This window comes from Cnephaeus nilssonii (assembly GCF_951640355.1).
Source record: "Cnephaeus nilssonii genome assembly, chromosome: 7".
Lineage (NCBI taxonomy): Eukaryota > Metazoa > Chordata > Mammalia > Chiroptera > Vespertilionidae > Cnephaeus > Cnephaeus nilssonii.
In genome coordinates, this window is record NC_137078.1 from 41,806,599 (window position 1) to 41,832,426 (window position 25,828).

Genomic DNA, 25,828 nt, shown 5'->3' on the forward strand with positions numbered 1-25,828 from the left:
GGAGTGTTGAAAGTGGTGTGAAACTTTTGGAAAGGAAACACTGAGAATGCTGACTGCACCTTATTTTTGTTATCACTTAATTGTGGGAAGAAGCTGAACTAGCTTTTAGGGAACCTGAAAGAGATGAAGCAGCTGTGCATGCTTGGGAAGCCTCGACACATCTGTTTCATCATTCTACCCATGTACATCTGTACCTGCATCCCCCACTGATGGACAGACAAGGGGACACAACGTGCACCAGGAAGAGATGACACTGCTTTCATTACTATACAACTGTAGCTCATAACACTGTGACCCCCTCCTACATCATGACCAAGGGGGGCCATTCCTTCAAACTCTGTAATGTACTTTGCTATGCTGGGAAGAAAATCTGCTTTGAATGACTGTGTGTGGGAGAAACAGCACTGGGCTAGGGGGCTGGAGAATCACCCACTCTGTGACCTTAGGCAAGTGTCTTCCTCCTCTCTCCTCGGTAGGTAATAGGAGGTATGGGATTTAGACAGGATTCCATGAGATACCACCTTTGCAAATGTTCCCTGAGCTATAAGTTATACAGTTACTTATCATTCTTCTTTCACCGAACTATGGTCCTCATTCCAAATACCTAACATGAACCACAGCAAAAGGACAAGGAATTACTTCTAACTAGTCTGTGGTGTTTCTGAGTGTTGGAAACTGTTATTTCGTCATCTACTAGAAAACAAAATGTCCCCCATTAATATGTAGGAGACAACTATTCAAAATCATAGCGCGTAACAAAGCCATTTGTTGACAGGGCAATTGGAAAATTAAGGACATAGGGAGGGAATTTCCAATTCTAAAGTATTTTACTTCTTTTTCAGCAGCTAGTAATCCCAAAGATGGCCCATCAGTCAAATCTGCAAGTATGAGAGTTGGCAGAGGGGCTTCCGACACCTGGAAGTCACGGTAGCGGTTCTGGAGGCACTGTGAGGTCACAGGAATCTGAGTCACAGGTCACTTCAAAGCTCATGCTCTCGCTTACGCACTGAGATGACACAGACCTGCTTGGAATGCTTTAGAAAGCCGCCAAGCCCTTCCTGCTCTCCATCTTTCCTTTGCTGGTGTCTGCTCCTACTTCACTTATTACGTATTTCAAACAGGCACCAGGAAGAGATGACACTGCTTTCATTGCTATACAACAAGAAAACTTCCTTGATTAACTGAAAGTGAATTTTTAAAAATCTTTGCTGGCAAAAAGTCCTACAACTCAGCATTTCTGTCAAAAGCCAAGTATGTCTGTGAAAAATGCTGAAATTGGGATTTTATTTGAGACAAAATGGAAAATCATATTCCACGCTCCAATTTGATTTTACCTTTGTTCAGTAGCCACACTGTAATTCACCTCGGACTAGGGTTCAAAAGAAAGCTCTACTCGGAAATCCTCATTTTAAAACTTTTGAAATGAATAGAGCTTAACAACAGAACTTTCCTATTAAATCAAACTATAACAGCTCAGATGAATGGGAGTAGAATACAGCATAATGGAAATGTGAGCTTCTAGGTCACACCACAGTGTGAAGCTTGTCTCCACAACTTACTGTGTGACCCTGGGTAAGGGACCTAACTTCCCTAAGCCTCAGTTTCCTCACTTGTGAAATGGAAGTAAACCCCTGAAGGATTTTGGAGATAAAAAGTGATGCATTCATGTAAGGCAACCAGCACAGTGCCAGACTTATAGGAGACTCTCAATGCCTACTAAGTGGAAATGTGCGGGCTTTGAAAGAAACGAGATATATTTCTATTCCGAACCCATTTTCTGCTTCCTTTCTGGAAGAGTGCTCTCTGCCTGAATGCTGCCCTTGGCCAGAGGGATGCAGGAATATTCCTGTTCAAGTTTTAAAAATTTATTAAAATTTTAAAAATTCAAAGACTCATAAAACATTTGTCTTATAAAAATCACAAACACAGGAATACTCCTTGAATTAAGAAAGCTACTCATTTGTTATGTAACATGTATAAAAGTTTGCCGGTCTGCATGGTGCACTAGAATGAGCCTGAGAGTGGAGACTGGAATATGGGATTTGTAATGCAGACTCCAGCAGTAACTCTCCACAAGGAACCAGTCCCCTGGACGCCATTTATTTAGTATAAATGAAGAGGTTGAAGTGTGACCAAATGCCATGATTGCAGGTATGTCATGATTAAAGCCCAAATAAAAAGATAAATCACATCTTGGGATCCTGTTCATATATTTGTGTTAAAGGGATAATCATTTGCTAGTTTAAGTGAAACTTTTAACATTATTTCTGTCTTCTGTCTTTAGGGAAGAATAACCAAGTGCCTATTGGGCAATAATATTAAAAATGTTTGCAGACTTAATAAGTTCCAGCAGGTACTCATGCATGGAAGTAAAGCTCAGAGATGACAGGTATAAACTTCCAATGAGGACAAGACCCTAGATCTAAAAATAAATGAGTAGGATCCACAGGTGTTATAACTCAGTAGACAAGCATGTTTTAGAGCAAGACACTATTTTATTGCATACTAGGTTGGGCCAAGGACAAGTTACTTAATCTCTCTAAACTTCACTTTCTTATCTATATCATGGGGGGAAAGTAGCTACTGTATTTCACTATTGAAGTATTATTGAGGTAACACATGTGAAGTAGAATTCCTGACATCTGCTGAGCACTCAATAAATGCTAACTACTAAAAAGTATGTGAAAAATCTTACCCATTTACTTTTCACTCTTTCTCTCTGCAAGCAATCCACACCTAGGTAACTCTTTCAATTGAGCCTAATTTTTATATGGTGCATTGGAAATGTATGGTAAGAAAGAAGATGAGGTGGGAAGAGAAGAAGCTAAGAAAAAGGCTAGAAAGAGAAAAAGAGGGATCATCAAGAAAGTGGCACAATAGCGAGGTAGAGCAGGAAAAGAGTTGAAGACAAGTCAATGTGGTTTATGACGGTGGGACCCTGACTCAGAAGGTCATATTCATGGTGGTCTCTACTGTCCCAAATATAGTGCAGGGGAAAAGAAGAGTCAACTTAGAATCAAAAGACTTGGTCCTAAATTAAAGTTCAAACCCTGCTGCTTCGTAGTTCTTTATGTAACATATGGCCCATTATTGTCCGCCTCTGTAAAATGAGATGTTGGGACTAAGCTGACCTCTGTCCATTCCAGTTCAACACACTCTCAGATTCCAACTCTGGTCTCTGATAAGCATCAGACTCACCAGCGTCACAGGAAAGACTGCCTGTAAAAAAATATTGCAGCAACTCCTTACCAATGGCGTAGAGGAAGCTGATGAAATGGACTTTCATCTTCCCCTTCAGTCTTCTCTCTCACATTTTCTCGAACTTTCTTTGTAACAACTCTCTTGCCATTCACTATCTGGCTACAAGTGGTGACCAGTCTAAAGTTTCCCATTCCACTGCTTACAAAGGGGACAAATTTCCCAGAGGAAGGGGAACCTGGTCTGGAGCCCAGGGATACAAAAGTGGAAAATCCTGTGTCCAAAATGGGGGTCACATCAAAAAAGGAAGAGTGGACTCTCTTGGCTCTACCCACATGGCCAGTGGGGAAACAATCTCCTGAAAAGAGGTCTTCATCTTCAAAGACATTGTGAAAGCCACGGTGTGGCCTCTCAAACCACAGTTCCTCCTTCAAATCGTTTTTGTCTTTGCCGTCTCCTCTATTTTCCCTTTTGATGTGGTTCCTTCTGGACTTGTCATAGTTGTTGCGTTTCTCGGCATCAGACAAGACTGCATAGGCCTCAGCTACTCGTTTGAATTCCTCCTCAGCTGCCTTTTTGTTTTCTGGGTTCTTGTCAGGGTGTACCTGAAGAGCTAACTGGTGATAAGCCTTCTTAATATCAGAGGAGGAAGCATTTTGAGGCACCCCTAGTACTTTGTAATAATTCACCATGTTTCTTTAAAGGATCTTTCCTCACCAAGACAGAGTTTATTTTATGAATAGTTTCCATATGATTTTGAAAAGGAAGATGGTGAACTACTCAAGTCTATACCAAGATCCTTTGAATCTTATCACAGGGTTCCTGGAACAACATCTCTTTTGGGAGAAATTCCTCTTTGCTGTAGGTGTCCTTTGCAGTGCCTCCTCCCCTCCCTGCCCTCTGCAGCTCCTTGTGGGTGGAGTAATTGTGATGGAACATTATTAGCCAATGACTCTTGGCTGATGCTGTGCTTGCCTTGTATTCCTATTGGTGTAAAATTTGGGGTGGATAATATACCTGGTGGGGAGATTTCACCTAATTTTAAAATATATATATTTTTATTATTTCATAGAGGGAGAGAGAGAAACATCAATGATGAGAGAGAATCATTGATTGGCTGCCTCCTGCATGCCCCCACTGGGAAGAGAAGCTAAGAGAAAGGCTAGAAAGAGAAAAAGAGTGATCATCAAGAAAGGTGGAAAAATAGTGAGGTAGAGCAGGAAATTGAGCCTGCAACTCGGGGAATGTGCCCTTGACCAGAATTGAACCCGGGACCCTTCAGTCCCCAGGCTGACACTCTATCCAAACCAGTTAGGGCAGATTTCACCTAATTTGAAAATCCAACACTGAGAAGCTTGTTAACAGGGAGAGAACATTTGTGTGGCTCTAAAAAGAAGTCTTACCTCATTTATTAAAGTAACAGTCTGAAGCAAAATGGGTCTTGCACTTAAATCAGGCACAAAATTTATTTTGGATCATTTGAGCTGATGCCTTCAGTGACTTAATGGGTATCTTTCTGTATTATTTAATATTTGCTGCTGGCACAAAGTGAGTGATAAAGGGGTTCTATCTCACAAAAAATCTTGTACACATTTTTAATGAAGGAAAAGGTATGAAATTCAGTTCATCAAATGAGGTAACTGAGTTATAGAGATGTCTGCCTAGATTAAAAAAAAAAAAGAGTAGGTTTAAGGAACAGAATTAGAAATGAATGATGCCCATGCATGATCAGATAATGCTTCTTCACTTCAGTTGCTTTTTTAAAGTTAGCCTTTTTGAAATTTCTCTGTGTATTTAACTAGTAACAATAGCACAACAAGAAATGCTTTTAAAATGGCTTTAAAGTTCAAGTGTAGCGAGGGCTGCTGGTTGTTTTTTTCCTAGGACACACAACTGCACAATTCCCAGATTTCCTTGCAATTTGGTGTGGTCATATGACTACATTCTGGCCAACGAAGGGATTGATGTGCACCTCTTTCAGGTCTGGCCAATGAAACCACCTACGTGAACTCCTCCTTGCTCTCTATCCTTATAACAACTAGATATCAATGCCCAGATAATCTTGAAAACTTCTGGTTGAAGATGAGAGAGCCTCCATCCTGGATCCTTGAATTACTGTGAAGCAGACACCCTTACTATGGACTATCTATAAGATCAAGAAATAAACTTCGACTTTAATTAAGTCATTATACATGTTTTCATCTACTTGTGCCAGCAGTTGGTCTACTCTAATACACCAATCATTTCTACAACTTCACCTTCACTCTTAGAGCCTACCTGTATACTGTCATCAACCAGAAGAGTCCTACCTCTACAACACTGAAAGTTAAATATCTGTTCTCTCACTCCTCACTTCCATTATTCCCACCTTTTCATTTCAACTCCACTTTCTCTAGGGTCAAGAGTCCCCTTAGGATCCTCTTTCATACTAAGTCTGCACCCTCTGGTTGGCCCTCTTAGGCTCTTAGCCCTCTACTGTGCTCAAGCCACCAACGCCCCATCCAGGAGCAATGTAGCTTTTCTGACTTCTATACATGGTGCAGCTGAGGGGAAAAATCAAGAAACCATGAAGATGAAACATTATACTTGTGCAATGTACCAGTATCATCGGGTGTAGAATACCTTAACAGTTCTCTTATTTATCCTTGGTCAGCTCCCTCTTCCATTTCCCTTGGTGGTCATTCTTAACTTTCATTTGCCCTCCTTTAGTTCCTCATTAAAATTCTACCCATCCTGTCCACTCTAAGCAGAGGAACTTAGCTCTTGTTTAACAAAGGAAATAGAGACTGTTAGGAACTACCTTAATGTCCCTGAGGACGAGGGCAATTATAGCTGTATCTACATACATCCTCACCTATGCCCTAGAGCATTGGAAGGATAGGAAGGATACAGGAAGATATCTTTGTCTTGCTCAGAATTAATCCCTTCATATTCTTTTTGTTAAAAAATAAAATAATTGAACTTATTTGAACAACCATGTATATTATGGCTGACATTACACTGTATTGTGGTAAAATATATATAACATGAAATATGCCAGTTTAACTATTTTTATGTGTATAATTCAGCATGAATTACATTTGCAATGTTGTATAATTATCACCACTATTTTTCAAACTATATTACATTTGCAATGTTGTATATTATCACCTTAAACAGAAAATCCATTAAGTAATAACTGCCTCCTCCTTCTCAGCCCTTGATAACCTCTAATGTACTTTGTGTCTGTATAAATTTGCCTATTTTAGATATTTCATATACTAGTAAATGGAATCCAGACACTATTTGGCTTATTTTACTTAGCATGCTTTCAAGGTTCATCCATGTTGCAGCATGTATCAGAAGTTCTTCCCTTTTTATGACTGAATAGTATTCCATTGTCTGTATATATCACATTTTGTTTATCCACTTATCTGTTCATGGACACTTGGGTCGTTTCCACCTTTTGGTGATTGCTAATAATGCTGCAGTGAAGATTGTGTGCAAGTATTTTCAATTCTTTTGTGTGAAATTTCTGGGTCATGCAGTAATTCTACACTTAACTTTTTGAAGAACTGCCCAACTGTTTTCCACAGCAGCGACACCATTTTGTATTCCAACCAGCAATGCATGAGGGCTTCAATTTCTCCATATCCTTACCCCTCCATACTCTTTTGATCTCATCCCTTTCCTTATCCTCAGGGAGTTTTGCTTCATTTAACTGTCCTCAATTTCATTCAATTTTAACCTGTCCAATTCTTTTGGTTACTTTCCTGCATGTAAATCAGATTGTCTCCTCTCTCATGAGGAAAGAGCCCTCATGCTTAAAGGACCCTCCAGCTACTGGTTCTTCCTCCACTTGCCTTAGTCCCTTTTTAAAAAAAAAAAATATTTTATTGATTTTTTACAGAGAGGAAGAGCGAGGGATGGAGAGTTAGAAACATTGATGAGAGAGAAACATCGATCAGCTGCCTCTTGCACACCCCCTACTGGGGATGTGCCCGCAACCAAGGTATATGCCCTTGACCGGATCGAACCTGGGACCCTTGAGTCCGCAGGCCGATGCTCTATCCACTGAGCCAAACTGGTTTTGGCGCCTTCGTCCCTTGTCTCACGTCTCACTCACTCAGCATTGTTCATATTCCCCACTCCCCCAATCCATTGTTATACACAAGGTCCATTGGGCTTCACTTTTTTGAGGTATTTGGCCTTGTTAATCATTGCATTTTCCCTGAAACTCCTCCCTTTATGAGTTTCTATACAACCTCTCATTACTGGTTCTCTGCCCACTTCCCTGAGTGTTCTTTCTCAGTTGCTTTTTCTAGTTGCCTTTCTTCTCCTATCAAAACCGTGGTGTTCTCTTTGGCCTTTTTCTAAGATCCCCTTACAAATGCCTCTCTCATTCTTACTCTCTCCTATGAATGCTGATGACTCTCACGTTTCTGTTTGTCGGCCTTACTTGTCCCCTGAGCTGTATACTAGATATATCCACTTACAGGACCTCACATTTGATGCACCCCAAACTGTGGTCATTACAGCCCTCTAAAATTTCCTCACAAGCATCCTGGTTAACGGCAGTACTTTATAACCACCAAACTGGAAACCTGGCAGTCACCCAAGTCTCCACGGCCTGTGAGCACTGAGCTCAGTCCTGGGGCTATCGCAGAGAACCAGGATGGGACAAATCTTCAATCTCCACTATTAATGATCCACTAAATTATTCTGACTGCCTTCCTAGACTCCCTAATCTATCTCTTACTTTCCATCCCCAATGGAACTATTATAGCATCTTTCTCGCCTTTGGTCTCCATGTCTTCCAAGCCACTCTCCACACTACCACTAGACTGATCTTTCAAAAACACAAATCTCATCATGGCACTCCCCACTTACTCTCCTTTCTTAGTGCCTGACAGGCCAAATCCTCTTCTTCCAGGCAAACCAGACTGTCTGTTAGCTGGACCCCTATTTACCTTTCAGTCCAATCACTTGGCATTCCCTGGACCACTCCTCTTACTCCAAGGTATTTGGGGTTCTCAGGATAAACTATGTTATTTCATGTCCCCATGCTTTGATATTTGATCCTTCCTCTGCCTGAAATCCTCTGTGCTTCCTTCAAATGGTTCTCATACCTGTAATGGTTTCAGGTGGCTTTTTATTAAACTAAAAGAATACTTACAATAATTATTTTACCGTAACAGTCTTATATTTATTTTAACGAATGTTAGAAAAAGCTGTAACAACCATGGAAACAATGTGAATAAGCCAAAGAAGCACCAGACATCTGTCTATATCATAATATCTTACAGCTGTTCTCATTTCAAGTGAATGACTTAAACAACCTTTTAGGATTTTTGGGTTATGGAAATCTATTTTAATCAAGAATTCAAAAGATTCTTTCCTTATCAGTTTCACTTTCAATTATCTTGGCCATTTTCTTATTTGTTTTTAAGTCTTTTCTAAGTTTTTATGGGCTGAAAGGACATATTGGCAGAGTTTGAGTTGATACTTACTGTGTTCATTATGCTACAAAATATTTTAAACATTTCAGAAGCCTTCAATTGTGAAGAAATATCAGGTAGCAGAATACCTTGACTATTTTCAGTACTTAGTACTATGAAATGCTGATAAAGTAATAATAGTTATTTCCAATTTGTGGGTTTTCAGCTGGTCTGATTCAGAGCTAGATTTACCATGAAGCTAATGAAGCTAAATTTTGCCTCAGCAATTGTGTGTTCATAATTTTGTACCCCCCCCCCAGGTGGTCTGCTAGAATTGTGTAAGCTTTAGACACCCCTCCCACCAAAGCCTGGCTTTGTCCTGGGTCTTATTAGAAACTAGAGGCCTGTGCACAAATTCGTGCACAGGTGGGGTCCCTTGGCCTGGCTGGTGATCAGGGCCAATTGGGGAGGGGGAGGGGGGGAACGGGCGGCCTGGGTGAGGGACCATGAGAGGTTGGCCAGCCGGGGAGAGAGACTGCAGGAGGTTGGCCAGCCACGGGAGGTTGGCTGTGGGAGCGCACTGACTACCAGAGGACAGCTCCTGCATTGAGCATCTGCCCCTGGTGGTCAGTGCGTGTCATAGCAACCGGTCGACTGGTCGTTCAGTCGTTTGGTCGTTTGGTCACTTAGGCTTCTATATATATATAGATTATCCATCTGAAATCACCACCGTTGAAATCCATCTGGCTATGACTTAAAACACATTCTCAGGGTTTCTCTGACAGGCTTCCCCACTCGACTACTCCATCTGATGTGGTTAGTGCTACGTGGCACTTAGTAGCAGTAAACATTTTTACTTTTATTTATTATGTCAGTGGCCTCAGAAACATATCAAAATTTAACCCAAAGTCATCTGAAAAGAAATGCCAATCTCTGCATTTCAAATTAATGGCTTAAACAACCAGTCGGGCATTTCAGAGTGAAATACTGTTCTTATTTGGTTTGGGGAAAGTGAGGAGATAACAGAGAGTAAAATTAATTTGTCACCTTGAGTTGCATATTATTTTGTCATCATGCTCTGAGAAAAAATTATCTCAGTGATACATACTGTTCTTAAAACAGAATCACTGATGTCACTTACTTATAAGTTTGAGGAATCTGAACAATGTGAATTATATGACATTGATTGAATGGCAGATCTTCTTCAGAGTATGTACTCAGTATATATGAGTATGTGAGTCTGAAAAAGATAGAAATGAAGTGACTACACTACAAAAGGGCAGAACTATCTTTGTGGTTTGCAGTTGGCATCCAGTTTAAGTGGTAAAGTTGCTGAACTGTATTGCTAGAATGCCGCCACTGGCCACTGCAAGTATTGTCACCAGAGGCGGCTTTACACCAAAGAACTGTGCTCATTTAGCCTTCAGAGTTTTACAAAAATGAATCTGATCCTCATTGTTCTGTGTGAGGAAGGTGGCAATGTTCTTGAATTAGCTTAGTTAAAAGGTTTTCTCTTAAAAACTAAAGCTCTTAGAAAAGTAAAATTTCTAAAGTTTTTTTGACTCTTAAAAACCAGTGACCTCTATCCAGGGGCAAATGCCAATTTGTTATCATCTAGTCATGAAAATCCAGCTGTGTATACAACTGCTGAAATGGTTCTGTGTCCTATGCTGTGCCTAAAAGCATACTTCATGAGGGCAAGTTCTAAGATAACAACTGACTATTAAAGCAAGAGCTTGGAGCATATTCTGCTTGGTTAACTCCACAGTCACTATAGAAATCTGAGTCCTAGAAAGGCAAACCCTCCAGGATCACCCAGGAAGTGAGTCAATCAGGAGAAAAGAAACCAGAAGTCAAGACTCTCACGCATGCCCCTTGCCACGGCCTAAGAGGTCTGTCTGTTAGAAGACGCATGGGAAAACGGTCACCACGCCACCATGTCTGTGGGAAAGAGACAGGAGTGACAGTGCTGGAATCGCTGCCCTCTTTCGGAAGGGCTCCCAGTGCCTCCTGCTCTGATGGGCCAGTGAGCCCTTTGAGCACAATGTTAACGCAGCCGGTGGACCCAGCTCCCTGATGACACAAACCACATGCCAACCTGAGAGAGAATGACATCACTGATCATAAAAGGAGACTGGCCAGAACAGTAACACAACCCCCCACACACACACTATGGACACCAGATCATTGCTACGGGTGTAGACGGGGTTGTACAGGAGCCTAGGCCTTCCCTTTGACAGTTCTTTCGTCCTATAGCTGTTGCTCACACAAAAGGCTCAAAAGAGGCTGGCCAGAAGAAAACTTCATGGAGATAACTGTACCAGAGGGAAACTTAATGGAGATAACTGGAGGTGAAGCACAGAGAAAAGGAGGTTACACAAAGATCACCAGCTTATTCCAGCTGCCTCTCCATACCACAGGAACCTAGGACACCATTCCTGTCTTTTGGACGAATGTCATTCAACGGACTGACATCTTCCAATGGAGCATGCTGCTAGAAAACCACATCAAGTCTAGTTGCTAAGGCAACCCAGTATCTAGTTGTGTACTGTGAGACCACACCATGAAGACAGACACTCTCCTTAAAGTCAGCCCATCTGAGTGGGGACATGTCTGGCATCAGTGTCAGTGCAGACTGCTATACCAAGACACCACAAACTGGGTAGCTTAAACAACAGAAATTTATTTTTTATAGTTCTGGAGGCTAGAAGTTCAAGATCACAGTGGCAACGTGGTTAGGTCCTTGTGGAGGACCCTTTTCCTAGCTTGCAGATAGCTACCATCTTGCTGTGCTCTCACATGGCAGAGAGAAGGAGCAAGCTTTCTATTCCCTTCTTTTCAGGGCACTAATCCAATTATAACGGTTCCATCTTCATGACCCCATCTAAATCTAATTATCTCCCAAAAGCCCCTAATGCCATCACATTGGATTTAAGGTTTCAACACACACATCTTGGGGGGTCACAAACATTCAGCCCATAAGACATAGCCATGAAACTAAGCTCCCACATCATTGGCAACCGTGCTACACTTTCTGGACGTGGCCTTTTCTGAGGTGGTTTAGGGGATGCTCTCCATGTGTTCCTGCTTACATTTAAGGCGGGGCAAAGCCTTCCCTGAGGATGTTTAAGGATCTGCCTACTGTGACCTAGAAGATGTGCCTGGGAAGGTCACGTGTTTGGGCTGGGGGTGGCCTGCAGTTTTCCCATCCAGAAGGAACTTGGTGAGTCACTGCTGACTGCTTGAGGTTCATTGCCAGGAAGGTCCTTGGAGGTGACGCACTGAAGGCCTCTGAAGCATGATGACGGGAGAGGGAGGTTAATGTGGTGGAGGATTCTAACCCTCAGTCCTCATGAAAATCACAGCAGCTACTTGTCTTATCAGCCTGAGCCTGCTCAGTAACTCCCTTTTCACCCTGTTTTAATGAGCAGAGGAAAGGCAATGAGAATTTCACAGCAGGAGGAAGATTTGGATCACTTCTGGAGAATAATTCAAGGTAGACTCTTTCCCCTACCCAACCGCCCTTCCATGAGAATGAAGGAAGTCCAGCTTCTGCACCATGCTTGCAAAACTCCAGTCCCCTGGGAATTCTTTTCTTAGGCTCCTGAATTGGCGGGTTCAACACAGTAGCAAGATGACGCTCCTTTCCCCCCTTGAAGGACTTCTGAATGAAATGCTTTAGGAGAGTCTGTTTCCTTTTGCCTCTGTCTCTAGGGCCGGAGTGATGTCATCCCTGGGAGAGAGAGCCTGCTCCTGAGCCAACCTCAAAGCCGGCCAGTTGCATTTCTGAGGTCTTGTACAGAATCCAGAAGGCCCAAAGAACACCCCCACTTCAATCTGGGACATATGCCGCTGAGAAAGTCTGAGTAGAAGCTTATTCTGAAAAATGCTTTTGGGCAGCAGGGAATCTGGCCAAGAGACCTTTTATAGCTAAGTCCTTTTTTTGTTTGTTTTGTTAACCTTTCGCAATATTGTTCAAATTTACTCAACTGCAATGATACAAGTGGACTTTCTACCATTCAAACCAAAATAATTTATGTTCCAGTTGATCAGTCTTCCACTTTCCAACCTGAGCTATTTCCCCCACAATTTTATGACAAAAAAACTTCAAACATAAAGAAAAGTTGCATATATATTATAATGAACATCCATAGTCTGACCACCTAGATTTATAATTAACATTTTCTCTACTTACTACTCATCTACTCATCCCTCTCTCCAACTGTCAATCCATATTTTGACACATTTCAAAGTAAGTTATATACATCAATAAGTTGTAAACTAAATACTTCAGTTTGTATGCCATTAATTGTTGAATTTTTCAAATAATTCTTTTCCTTTTGAGGTAAAATTTAAGGGTTATATAATGCACAAATCTGAATCATTTGTATATACTTGTGCATATGCAGTGACAATGCATACACCTATAACCTAAACTCTTATCAATACATAGAAACTATCATGACCCAGAAAGTTCCCTCGTGCTCCATCTGTTGTTCTCCTCTCCCACCTATCCAGAGGCAACCACAGTTCTGATTTTTTTCTACCACTGACCCATTTTCCCCGTTTCAACCTTTATCTAAATGGAACCGCTATGGCCTGAATATTTGTCCCCCCCCCCCCTCAATTCATATGTTAAAACATAATCCCATGGGGTAATAGGGGTATTAGTAATTATATCAATAGGTGGGGCCTTTGAGAGGTGACAGGTCATGAGGTCAGAGTCCTCAAGAATGGGATTATTGTTCTTATAAAGGAGGTCCCAGAGAGCTCTCACTCCATCCTCCCTGTGAGAACATAGCAATGCCCACTGTCAGGAAGTGAGCATTCACCAGACACAAAATCTGTAGCTGCCTTAATCTTGGACTTCCCAGCCTCCAGAACTGAGAGAAATAAATTTTTGTTGTTTATAAGCCACCCCATTTATTGTATTTTTGTTATAGCAGCACAGACAGACTGAGACAGGAACCATTCAGTATAAACTCAGCATAATCTTTTGAGACTCACCCAAATTTATATTCATCAGTAGTTCATTCCTTTGATTACTGAGTAATATGCCATTGTACGCCACTGTATGACTATAGAGTTTGTATATGCATTATCTTATTAATGGCACTTCAGTTTCCAGTTTTAGACTATTATAAGTAAATCTACTAAGAACAATTTTGTACAAATCTTTTGTGGACATACGTTTTCATTTCCTTCTGGTAAATAGGAATGAAACTGCTGGGTCATGGCATAGATGTATGAGTGTTTATGTTACACTCCCATCAACAGTGTAACAGAGTGTGGTTGCTCCACATCCTCACCAACATTTGGGTTTATCAATCTTTCTAATTTTAGTTATTCTGGTGGGTGTGAAGTGACTCAATCTGCTATTTTGGCAAATGCTCTAAATTTAAAAAAAAAAAAGGGAATTAGCTTAAAAAAAATACTAGTTGAAGAACATCTAGAGGTTGGCATATATGATATTAAAGAAGTTCAACTATCCAACCCCAACTTGAAAGAATAAGAAAGAGCTAAAAGGATATGGAAGAGGCAGCCAGACACATTCTTCAGTTCATAATATTCTCGTTTATATTATAACTAGAAGCCCAGTGCATGAAATTCGTGCATGGGAGCCCAGCCTGCACTCTCTCCAATCTGGGACCCCTTGGGGGATGTCCAACTGCTGGTTTAGGCCTGATCCCACAGGGATCAGCAGTCAGACATCTCTCTCACAATCCAGGACTGCTGGCTCCTAACCGCTCACCTGCCTGCCTGCCTGATTGCCCCTAACTGCTTCTGCCTGTCAGCCTGATCACCCCTTAACCACTCCCCTGCCGGCCTGATTGATGCCTAACTGCTCCCCTGCCAGCATGATTGTCCCCAACTGCCCTTCCCTGCTGGCCCGATTGCCCCCAACTGCCTTCCCCTGTGGGCTGAGGGGACTGGGGGACTGAGACTGGATGAGGCTGGATGCTGCGGGGACTGGGTGAGGCCACTGAGGGGACTGGGGGAATCTGGCTGGATGGGGCGGGGCTGAGGGAACTGGGGGACTCTGGCTGGATGAGGCGGGGCTGAGGGGACTGGGGGACTCTGGCTGGATGAGGCGGGGCTGAGGGGACTGGGGGACTCAGCTAGATGAGGCAGGGCTGAGGGGATTGGGGGACTGAGGCTGGATGAGGTACATGGCGCTTGCCTCCCACCAGCAGGGCTGAGGGGACTGGGGGACTGAGGCTGGATGAGGCATGGCTGAGGGGACTGGGGGACTCTGGCTGGATGAGGCGGGGCTGTGGGGACTGGGGGACTGAGGCTGGATGAGGCAGGGCTGAGGAGACTGGGAGCTGCCATCTTGTAGCTGTGGGTGCTGCCATCTTGTGAGGGCATGACAGTCAATTAGCATATTCCCTCTTTATTGGCTATGGGTGCTGTCATCTTGTGAGGGCATGATGGTCAATTAGCATATTCCCTCTTTATTAGATAGGATATAAGATTTAATGCTGGGAAAATGGCAGCCTTTATTGAAAGGGCGGTAGCTGGCCTGGTGTGGACCACAACCTGCTTCCCCAATTTGCTTCCTCTTAGCAAAGCCCCTCGAGCACTATTCCTACAGATCTGAAAAATAGGGCCAGGGATCACCCAGACCATCGGGAGGGACCTCTGCTTCTCTCTCTCTCTTCCCAATACCAACTCTGGACCTAAGGGAAGGGAATTAACATTTGTGGGCATCGACACTATTAGGGCCTCTCCTAGGCACTGTGCATACATTGTCCTTGAATCCTCACACCACCCCCCATCAAGTGAGGCATTGATAGCTTCATGTTGTAGATGTGAAGCCAAGACTCAGAGATGTAGTAACCTGCCTGGGTTACACAGTGTGAGAAGAACCAGGATTTAACTAAATCCTGTGCTCTTTCCACTCTACTTTGCTAAGCACTGGAAAGCAAATTAGAGGGGGTTATTAAGATCAGTTGGTGCAAAGGCCAGCAGTAGACGGGGCTGCATGTATCTTGGTCAGATTTGTCTCTCCTTTTTCATTCTTTTCTGTTTTTTGCTTTCTAGTGTGTTTGTGTTGGAGGTAGGGCTGTTGCATCTTTCAGAATATGCAGATGTAAATGAGCTTTAGCCCTTCTCTCTGCAGCTGTGACAATCTCCGGGCCTGTGTATTCCTCTTGCAATTTTAGCTTGTCACTTTTTTCTTCCCTTTCCCACACTCCTGGGGTTGTTAAGGCCCGATATGATTGGGACTTGGTATGGAGGACACGCGGAGAGTCTCACGGATCCCTCAGTACTCTCTGGTCCTCTTCCTCCTCACTTCCTTCTGCTTCTGTGGGAAGGGAGGTAATTGTGTTCATCATGTGCTTCTCTAGACAGTTACCTGTTCTTGAAAAGCATTAGCTTGCTCCTCAAATCCCGCTGTCCGGAAGTAATTGACGACATCCATCACGGCCCAGTCTGCAGGATCGGGTGGTCTCCCGTTCTCCAGGGAACTGCAAAACACAAATCCAGACTGCTGTCAGGGCAGAACACACCAGCGTGGAGCCAGGCTCAGGACTCGGTCTCCCAATGGTAGGCCCAGCCAGCTCTTCCCTGGAGGCCCAGATCCCAATTCACCTCCCTCAGGACCACAGCCATGCTTGTGTTTCTTGGGTTCAGAAGATCATTCCTCTCAGGGGCTCGGTCACTGCTTTCCTAATACACCATTAGACTTTCAATATAAAGCATTTCCTCATGTACTGTTTTTTAATCCAGAGCTATTAAGAGTGGTCCAGTGATTCTGGCAGCCGACAGCCAAAGAACACCAGACCCTTTATAAAATAGCACTAACGTACTTGTCTTTTTCCATCTCCTACCACCTTCTTCATCCCCCTTCCCATGCATCCTCTTTGCCACTATGAAACTGCAGGGCTAATGTCATTCACCAGTCTGCCATGCCCTTTTACAGCTTTGGGACTTTACACATACTGTTCCAGCCACTTAAATGCCCCTCCCCATTTGTTTCTACCTGGCAAAACCCACCATTCTTTCCTAGTTCATCCCACTTCAAATGCCTCCTCCTCTGTGAGGCCTTTTCTTATTCTACCAGGGGATTGTTTTAGCTATGACCTCCTCTGCATTAAAGAACTCTGTTCAAACTCCCTTGGTATCACTTCCCATGCTGGAGTATACTCTCTGCTTATCCAACAGTCTCCCACTAGAGTGAGAGATGTGGGCTAGAGATACACATTTGGACCTAGACCATTTCTAACTTTATTATTCCTTGTATCAAGTGCATAATTAGGAACTCAATCAATGTTCAAGTGCCTAGACAGATCAAGCAATTGTTTTTGAGGGTTGGTGGGTGAGCTGCTGGGCTGGATTTAAAATATATATATGTATATATATAATTATTGATTTCAGAGAGAGGAAGGGAGAGGGAGAGAGAAACATCAATGATGAGAGAGAATCATTGATCAGCTGCCTCCTGCATGTCCCCTACTGGGAACTGAGCCCGCAACCCAGGCATGTGCCCTGACCAGGAATTGAACCATGACCTCTTGGTTTATAGGTCGATGCTCAACCACTGACCTACACTGGCTGGGCTGGACTGGATTTAGAGAGGAGGGACTGGAGAAGTGTAATAGAGAAAGAATGGCAGGAACCTGCAGTTACTGTGACTCTGCCTCACGTCTCTTTGGGGAGTATTTGTCTGATATTGCTACACCTCATCCAAGATGATTCTTCCAAAGTGAGCATCCAATCACACTTTTCCTGCTTAAAATCCTCCAAAGACTTCCAACTGCCTTTAATATAAATTTCAAATAGATTAATTTGGCTTAGGAGAGCCTTCAGTACAGAGCTCCTGCTGGCTCTCCAGCTAGGAACACACTGGTGAGTAAACAGACATGGTGCTTGCTCTGTGGGCCTTCAGTCCTGTGGGGAAGACACTGATCAGTAACCATACAATTAAATGTGCAGCTTCACATTGTGGTCAGTTTAAGGGGTCAGGGAGGCTTTTCTGTGGAGATTCTTTTGAGGTATGGTCTAGAAAGCAGCCAGAAGTTAACCAAATGAAAAAGTCAGGAAGAAGATTATTCCAGGCTCTTTGAGAGGAAGATACACTACAAGGGAGCTATGTAGGTCCTGGAGGCCACATTGAGGATTCTGGATTTTTGTGCACCAGCAACGGGGACTTGTTAAACGGGCTTATGCAAAGGATGTGACCTGTTAAGATTCACATTTTGAAGAGCATTGGAGAGGAGCCAGAAGGAAAGAAGGGGTGCCAGTGAGAGGTCTACTGGAGTCACCTGAACAAGAGATCAGGGTGACCAAGACTAGAATAGTGGCCATGGAAAAGGAGAACTGTGCAGATTTAAGATATATTTAACCAATAAAATCAGCATGACTTGGTGGTGGACTAGACATTGAGAATGAAGGAAATGTAACTGGATGAATGGTTAATTCACTTAGATAACACCCTCAGAGTTAGTTGGATGCACTGAATTTAGGGTACCATCTATATTCAAGTAGAGATTTAATGTGGGACATGAGTCTGGAGCTCAAAGCAGATGAGTGGGCTAGATAGAGGTACACATTTGCGAGGCAGAAGCATTTAGATGGTAATTGAAACCTTGTAGAGGATAAGAAAACGGGACCTGGAACTAAACCTGGGGACGTTCAACATTTAGTGAAAGTTGAAAAGATTCATGTTACTTTTAATGGAAACCAAACAACCAAATTTCCAGAAGTCCAGGGTCTAGCTGTACCTCTGCTTCTCCCCAAGCACAATGCTTTCCTCATGGTAGGAACTTAAAATATTTGATGAAAAAAAAAACAAACTTCTGTCCTAGCTAAAAAAAGGGAGTCACTAATAATGGCACTTGTGATCAATGATTTATCACCACAGCACTTAATTTTAAACCATTTAGAGTGAATGCTTACTAGTTAGAAGTATTTTCCATTTGGGGCTTAGGGACTGTGAATCCATAAACAATGCATGCCCATGCACACACACACTTATGGATATGCATGCTCACACATGTACACACACACACACACACATCTTTTCTACCATTGAAGATGCAATCTACATAGGGGAAAACCTGCTTTACACCATAACATTGTCAAACATTAATTATGTATTTTAATATCAAAGCTACATAAGTTTTAAAAACATTATACAAGTGCTGGGATTTTCTACCATTAACATAGCAACATGACCGAACACTGGGGACTCTCTTTGTGGAACCATTTTCCTTCTCTTGCTTAAGGCAGGCTTAAAGAATGTTTGGAAAGGAGTTCATTGTTGTAACAAACCTTTTAAGTCTTCTAATCAGCTCACTTCTAGCAGTGAGCACAGAGTCCCATCGGATACACTTTTAAGTGCCCCAGAAAACATCTGAATTCACTCTCTCTGTGGATGGTTTCAATTAACTATAAAGAATAGTTATCTAATTACAATAACAAAGTCTGCTACATTCTAATTTTAGGGTGGGAGGCTTTCCTGATCCTTACTCTGCTGGGATATGACATCATCTCATCCATAATTCTGAAATATTCTTGAGTACTAGCAATACAGCAGAGAATAAGAACATGGCAAGACTGTTGGCAGTGTACCATGAAGAACAGGAGCAGTGAGAACTGGGTGCTCTCTCATTCTTAGGGTGGGGGGTTCCATGCAGAAGAAAGAAGGAGTTAGAAACCAATCAATGCTTTTAATAAGTAATCCACCTAAATTTAAGCCTGATAGGTCCCTGCCTCCCCTCCCCCAAATAACTTAGAAAAGAAATCACCATGTTGGACTATTCACATCCTGAAGGGAGAAGCCTGTCTATCTTCATCTCTGTAGCTCTCAGCACCTAGCACAGGTCTGATGGTGCATAATCAATACACAGCAAAGATTTGTTACGTTAATAGACTACCAACCAAAGAGCACTTAAGAGTCTAAAATACGCTTTTCATTCATTACTTATTATCAGCGTGCCAGCTACTTGTGAACTGGCTACTGTATCCTGTTTTTAGGAAACTAAGGCTCAGAAAGGTTAAGACACTCACCCCAAATCACAGAGTAGACAGAGCCAAGATTGGATTCCATATATGCTTGCCTCCAAATCCATGCTTTTCTACTCTTCTTACTCACTGATACAACAAATATTTACTAAAAGTCTTCTCAGTACTGTGCTGGATGCAGGGCTACAGAGATAGGAATGCATAGGCAGGCCCTCCCCAGAAGCTGGCAATCTGGGGAGAGGAAGCCGGCATGTGAACAGTGAACCCCAAGTCATTCTAGCACTGAGGGTGAGCAGGTGCTATTGAGGACGCATGCACTGGAGGGCCCATATAGTTTTTTCCAACCAGGACACTTGAAGATTTTCAAAGGCTATTTTGAAAGGTATCTATTGCTCCAAACACATCCTAAATTAGGCTCTGAGAGGGGAGGCTTGCACAGGCAGATACATGCAGGCACACATGGTCACTTCGCAAGCATGTCAAACTCGAGGCCAGCGGGCCGCATGCTGCGTTTATTTAAACGAGGCATGTGGCGCACTGGCCACAAGCTTGACATGCTTGTGAGCATGCTGAATGATTTCACTGGGCCCTTCCAGTGGTTTCAGCAACAGTTTTAAGGAGAAAGCTGGAGATGATCCAAGGCAACATGATGGCTGGGCTTGGCGAGACCAGAGTGCCCGGGCTGGGTAAAATAATGAGAACACTGCAGAGAACAGATTTAAGTGTCACTTTTCCCCACTGGGAAAGCCGCACTTCTCCTCAAGGACTGTTGTTTGTGGCCAAACTGGGACACTTTGTTTCCTTTTAAATGGGCCATTCTCTCCAAATCTTTTCTTATAACTTGTGCATATCAAATCCCAGAAGGAATTTAATGGTGCTGTTTAAAACTTAACCCCCCAAATGGTGGTTCCCATTGTGGCAGCTAATTTTGCACTGATGAAATGAGATGGCAGATATAAAAGTACTATTATCATTTAATATTTATTATTCACTAGCGTCATAGCAAAATGTTTCTTAGAATGCAATGTATTAAGGTGATCAATTCATAAATACTTTTCCAGGCATTTTACCTTATTATAAAAAATTAGCAAAAAATGTGGGCAAAGTTTGTCTACAATTCCATTACTTAATCAAATCAATGTATCCATTTAGCCCACTCACCTTTTGGTCTCTGTGGATATGGTTAGGTACATCATGGATTGATAAAAATTATATCCATGTGTGAATAAGTCACACTGGGAAATGATTATCTCTTAATTAAACAATCATCCCACGTTTAAAGAGAGCTAGAGAGACATCATCATGGGAACAGAAATGCAATAAATAACAAATTTGGCAGATATATGCAGATTGGAACCTTATAATGAGCGTTTTCATGTTTGCACATTATAATTTTAAGTGCTGGTAGCAATAGTTTCCGTTTCCTCTTTATTTATTAGTGAAGGCATATGGAAAATAGTTGAAACTCTTTCTCTGAATCTAGTATGTGTATATTTTACTGTAGTTAACGGTATTATAGAGTTTGAGGGTTGCTCAGACCAAGAGAAAACTGGATAAATACAATCCATATGTGATTCAAAATCCCATTATACTCAGTAATTGCATTTGTGCTTTAAAGTTCAGAGCAAAAGTTACTTTAGACACTGGTTAATATATTATGGTGATACATTTATCACATTACTCTTCTCATAAAGCTAATTCACAATGTTACTTAAATTTTCACTCAGAAATGCACTCTAATTTTGTACTGCCTTGACCTTTATAACTTACTTTCAAAATTAAATTAGCCTACTGTTTGCCTGTCTTAAAACAACCTTTGGCTAAAAGCAATATAATTCTGATTGTAATAAATTAATATTGATCTCTTTGCCTATGACATATCTCAAAATGTAGCAACTAAATGAGCTTTAGCTTTATCTCCTTTCCTTTCTCCCTCTCCCTTCATCCTAACAAGCAGGGATCTGGCTATGGCTACAAGGCAGGCAGGCCCCAAAAGAGAATGATTCAAAGGTTCATGACAGGCCATTTTTTATTTTTAAATATTCAAATAAACATTGACTGCATTTATCTGCAGCATACCCAAGCAATGAAAACATTGAAAAAGCAATTCTTCAAGGCTTCTGTATATTTCAAATTCTTTAGCTAGGTATTCAGGGATTTGATTCAGACGTAACTTTCCAGGCTTATTTCCCATCCCAAGTATGTACCAAAATTCAACTGAGCAAAATCCTGGACTTTGCCATGGCCACCACTTTGGTCATGCCACTCAAAGCTCTGTTCGTTCAACTTCCAGGGATTAACACCTTACTTGTTTTTAAAAGGTACTGGTTCGCCCAGCCTGAGTGGCCCAGTGGTTGAGTGTAGACCTATGAACCAGTCACAGCACATACTTTGGTTGCGGGCTCGGTCCCCAGGATGGGGGTGTGCAGGAGGCAGCCAATCAATGATTCTCTCTCATCATCGATGTTTTTATTTCTCTCTTCCTCTCGGAAATCAATAGAAACATATTTTTTTAAAAAGGTACTGGTTCAATGTCCCCATAGGAATATCCCCAGTCAATCTTGTATTCCAATTACTCGTTACTTTTAACCTGCCTATTATGACCAGTCACGATGAGTCTCAGAAACATTCCAGCAAAGAGAAAAGTCTCAAGTCAGCTGCGTGATAAAGAGGATCATGTGTATTCCCTGCCTTATTCCAAAAAGTGGTTAAGGGGAAGGTGGAGGAAGGAGGTCACAGAAGTAGAAGTCATCACGGCAATGTGAGTGTGGGGATGAGAGGTGTGGGGATGAGAGGCTTTGGAGGCCTGGATCCCCAGCAACACCAGGAGTAGGTCCCAAGGACAGAGGGGCGACTTCCTGCATCATTTCTTTCCACTAAAATAGGTCTCTTCCCTCAGGCTGATGGCTTTCCTCTGAAGTGGCATAACACACTGTCCTTGGATATGTCTGCTGGGAATGTCTCCCCAACACCTCACCCCATCTTTCTAAAAAGAAAGGATCCTACAACTGCCTCTTTTCCCACCTATTCTTAACTTTCTAGTGCAAATGAAGACCTCTGAACTTGTGTAAATAAGGACACTCCTCTCAAGAGGACTCAATGAACTTCCGGTTTTTATTCACTATCGGATACAATTTATGCCAAGATTCTTGCTAAACACAAACATATGAATGTTTCATACCCTGAGCATTTATACTAAACACAATTATGTAAAGACTAGAGGCCCAGTGCACGAAATTCGGGTCCCTAGGCCTGGCTGGCAATCAGAGCCGATCTGTGGGGCGACCAGCGGGGTGATCAGGGTGCCCTTGCCTGCGGGCACCCACCTTGGCTGGCCTGGGGCCTGAGGGCTGGGGGCAGCTCCTGCATTGAGCATCTGCCCCCAGGTGGTCAGTGCGCATCATAGCGACTGGTCGTTCTGCTGGTTGGTCTATTTGCATATTAGGCTTTTATTATATAGGACTGCCCGAAGAACTTCCCCTCCCTGCTCTGAGCCACAGCACAGTGACACCATCCCAGAGGACTTAGGTGTGGCTTCATTGCTTAGACAAACTCAGTTTTCTTTCTGTTTCTTCAGCATCTAGATCCGAACCTTGCCAGCCTCCAGAACTCGGAGAAATAAATTTCTGTTGTTTAGCCACCCATTCTATGGTATTTTGACAGACCAAGCTGACTAATACACCATATATCCGAATGAACAGCCAGCCATAAAATATTAAGGAATAAATTTTAGCTTCACTAAGAAAAATAAAACTGTACCAGTAACAAGTATCACTGTTAACTCCATATATATCTGTATTCAAGAAATATAGCACTCAAACTTGTCCCACCAAACATATCTGCAGAAGGGTTACATCAGATCCTCATTGGAAAGGTCATTTTTCAGGTTAAAATCAGTGGTTCATCTTTGCTCCCCTCCCCTCCCCTCCCCTCTCCTCCCCTCCCCTCCCTTTCTCTCCTCTCCTCTCCTCTCCTCTCCTCTCCTCTCCTCTCCTCTCCTCTCCTCTCCTCTCCTCTCCTCTCCTCTCCTCTCCTCTCCTCTCCTCTCCTCTCCTCTCCTCTCCTCCCTTCTCCCCTCCCCTCCCCTCCCCTCCCCTAGCCACTTCAAATGTCTTAGGAGTTTTATTTTGTTTTTCTCTGGAAAGAACAGCATCCAAGAAACCATCACTCACTGCATTCAGGTAGAGTGGGGCAGGCAGTGTAGTTGTGGGGTCTGGGAAAGGTAGACAGAACAGACGAGAGGGGTAGGATTGGGAGACTGTATCCCAGAACTACCTAGCAAACTAGGTACAATGCCTCATTGCTTTCAAAGAACATACATCTAAGGACTGCTGATTATGTATGTGATACAACAAAAGGACAGGATTAAGAGTAAATGAATGAAAGCTAAAGCCAGTGATCAGACACACAAGTACTTCTATCAGTTTCCTCTTCCTCTTTCCTTAAGGAGAGAGGCAAGGCTTCCAGGCAAATTACCAAATATCCCGTGAGGTTATTTATTCAATCCTAGAGCAATTGCTTGCCACACAAATGGAGAGCTGACTGATGTGTAGATTTCTGTACATGTGAACATTGTTAGATTGTAATGAAGTAAGTAATAGTAACCATTGTTATTGTTATATGAAAAGTCTCTTGATGATAATTCTACATTGAAATCAGAGTTCTAGAATTTTAGCATACCAATAATAAATTCTAATTTGACCCTAATATTTTACTCCTACCATCACCTCCTAATCCTCTAAATTTACACAAAAATGATAATTTATTTAACTTAATACTTAGCTTAATAAATGGTGTTGGAAAAATTGAACAACCACATGAAAAATAATGAAACAGGACCATTACCTTATACCATTCATGAAAATTAACTCAAAATTGATAAAAAGTTTGAACATAAGACCTGAAACTATAAAACTCCTTGAAGAAAACTTAAGCAATAAGCTCCTTGACGTTGATCTTGGTGATGATATTTTGGATCTGACTCCAAAAGCAAAGGCAACAAAAACAAAAATAAACAAGTAGGGTTACATCCTATATCAAACCAAAAAGCTTCGGCAAAGCAAAGGAAACCATCAACAAAATGAAAAGTCAACCTCCCACATGAAAAGAAAATTTGCAAACCACATATCTGATAAGGGGTTAATATCCAAACTATATAAAGAACTCATAAACTCATCTTCTATCTAATAATAGAGTAATATGCAAATCATCACTCCGCTACACTCACAAGCCACGCCCACCAGCCACGCCCACCATTCAATCTGAGTGAGCATGCAATTAAACTGAAAACATGGCGGCAGCCCCATCCCCCAGCCTCTCCAGGTCTCTGGGAGTTGGAGAAGTCAGGCGCCAGCGCCTGAGGCTGGCTGCAGCCACAGAGACCAAGAAGCCGCCTGCCCCATGATCCCAGGCTGCAGCCAGCCTCAGAAGCCTCAGGTCCGCCTGCCTCACATCCACCTGCCCCACGTCCTGGGAAGACTGAGAAACCGGGTCCTGCGCCTGAGGCTGGGTGCGGCCGGGAGACGAAGAAGCTGCCCATCCCATGATCCCAGGCTGCAGCCAGCCTCAGAAGCCTCAGGTCCACCCGCCCCATGTCCTGGGGAGACGGAGAAACGGGGCCCCAGCACCTGAGGCTGGCTGCAGCCACGGAGACCAAGAAGCTGCCTGCCCTGTGATCTCAGGCCTCAGCCAGCTGGAGAAGCGGTTCACCCCACGTCCTGGGGGAGACAAGAAACCAGGTGCCAGTGCCTGAGGCTGGCTGCAGCCCGGGAGATGAAGAAGCCGCCTGCCCTGTGATCCCAGGCTGCAGCCAGCAGCAGAAACCTCAGGTCCGCCTGCCCCACCTCCTGGGGGAGACTGAGAAACCCGGCCTCAGCGCCTGAGGCTGGCTGCGACCTGGGAAATGAAGAAGCCGCCTGCCCCGTGATCCCAAGCTGTAGCCAGCTGGAGAAGCCGCCCTCCCCACGTCCTGGGGGAGACAAGAAACCGGGTGCCAGTACCTGAGGGTGGATGCGATCTGGGAGATGAAGAAGCCACTTGCCCTATGATCCCAGGCTACAGCCAGCTGGAGAAGCTGCCCACCCCATGTCCACCCGCCCCACGTCCTGGGAGAGATGGAGAAACCGGGCACCAGTACCTGAGGCTGGCTGCAGCCCAGGAGATGGAGAAGCCACCCACCCTGTGGTCCTGGGCACCAGTACCTGTGGCTGGCTGCAGCCCGGGAGATGGAGAAGCCGCCCACC

The 25,828-nt window shown here is 43.2% G+C and overlaps 2 protein-coding genes across 2 annotated transcripts in view; both read right to left on the reverse strand.

Annotated features, from left to right (window-relative positions):
- Positions 1–25,828, reverse strand: part of SAMD13 (sterile alpha motif domain containing 13) — a 56,834-nt gene that overhangs the window by 1,545 nt on the left and 29,461 nt on the right. The window contains exon 3 of the mRNA XM_079776054.1: positions 15,976–16,087. Within this exon, the coding sequence (XP_079632180.1) occupies positions 15,976–16,087 (112 nt within the window). The remainder of the gene's footprint in view (positions 1–15,975; positions 16,088–25,828) is intronic.
- Positions 3,246–3,890, reverse strand: LOC307102692 (dnaJ homolog subfamily B member 6-like; the record flags this gene model as incomplete). Its single annotated transcript, XM_079776403.1, has 1 exon — positions 3,246–3,890. One exon carries the CDS (start codon positions 3,888–3,890, stop codon positions 3,246–3,248), a length of 645 nt encoding a protein of 214 aa, XP_079632529.1.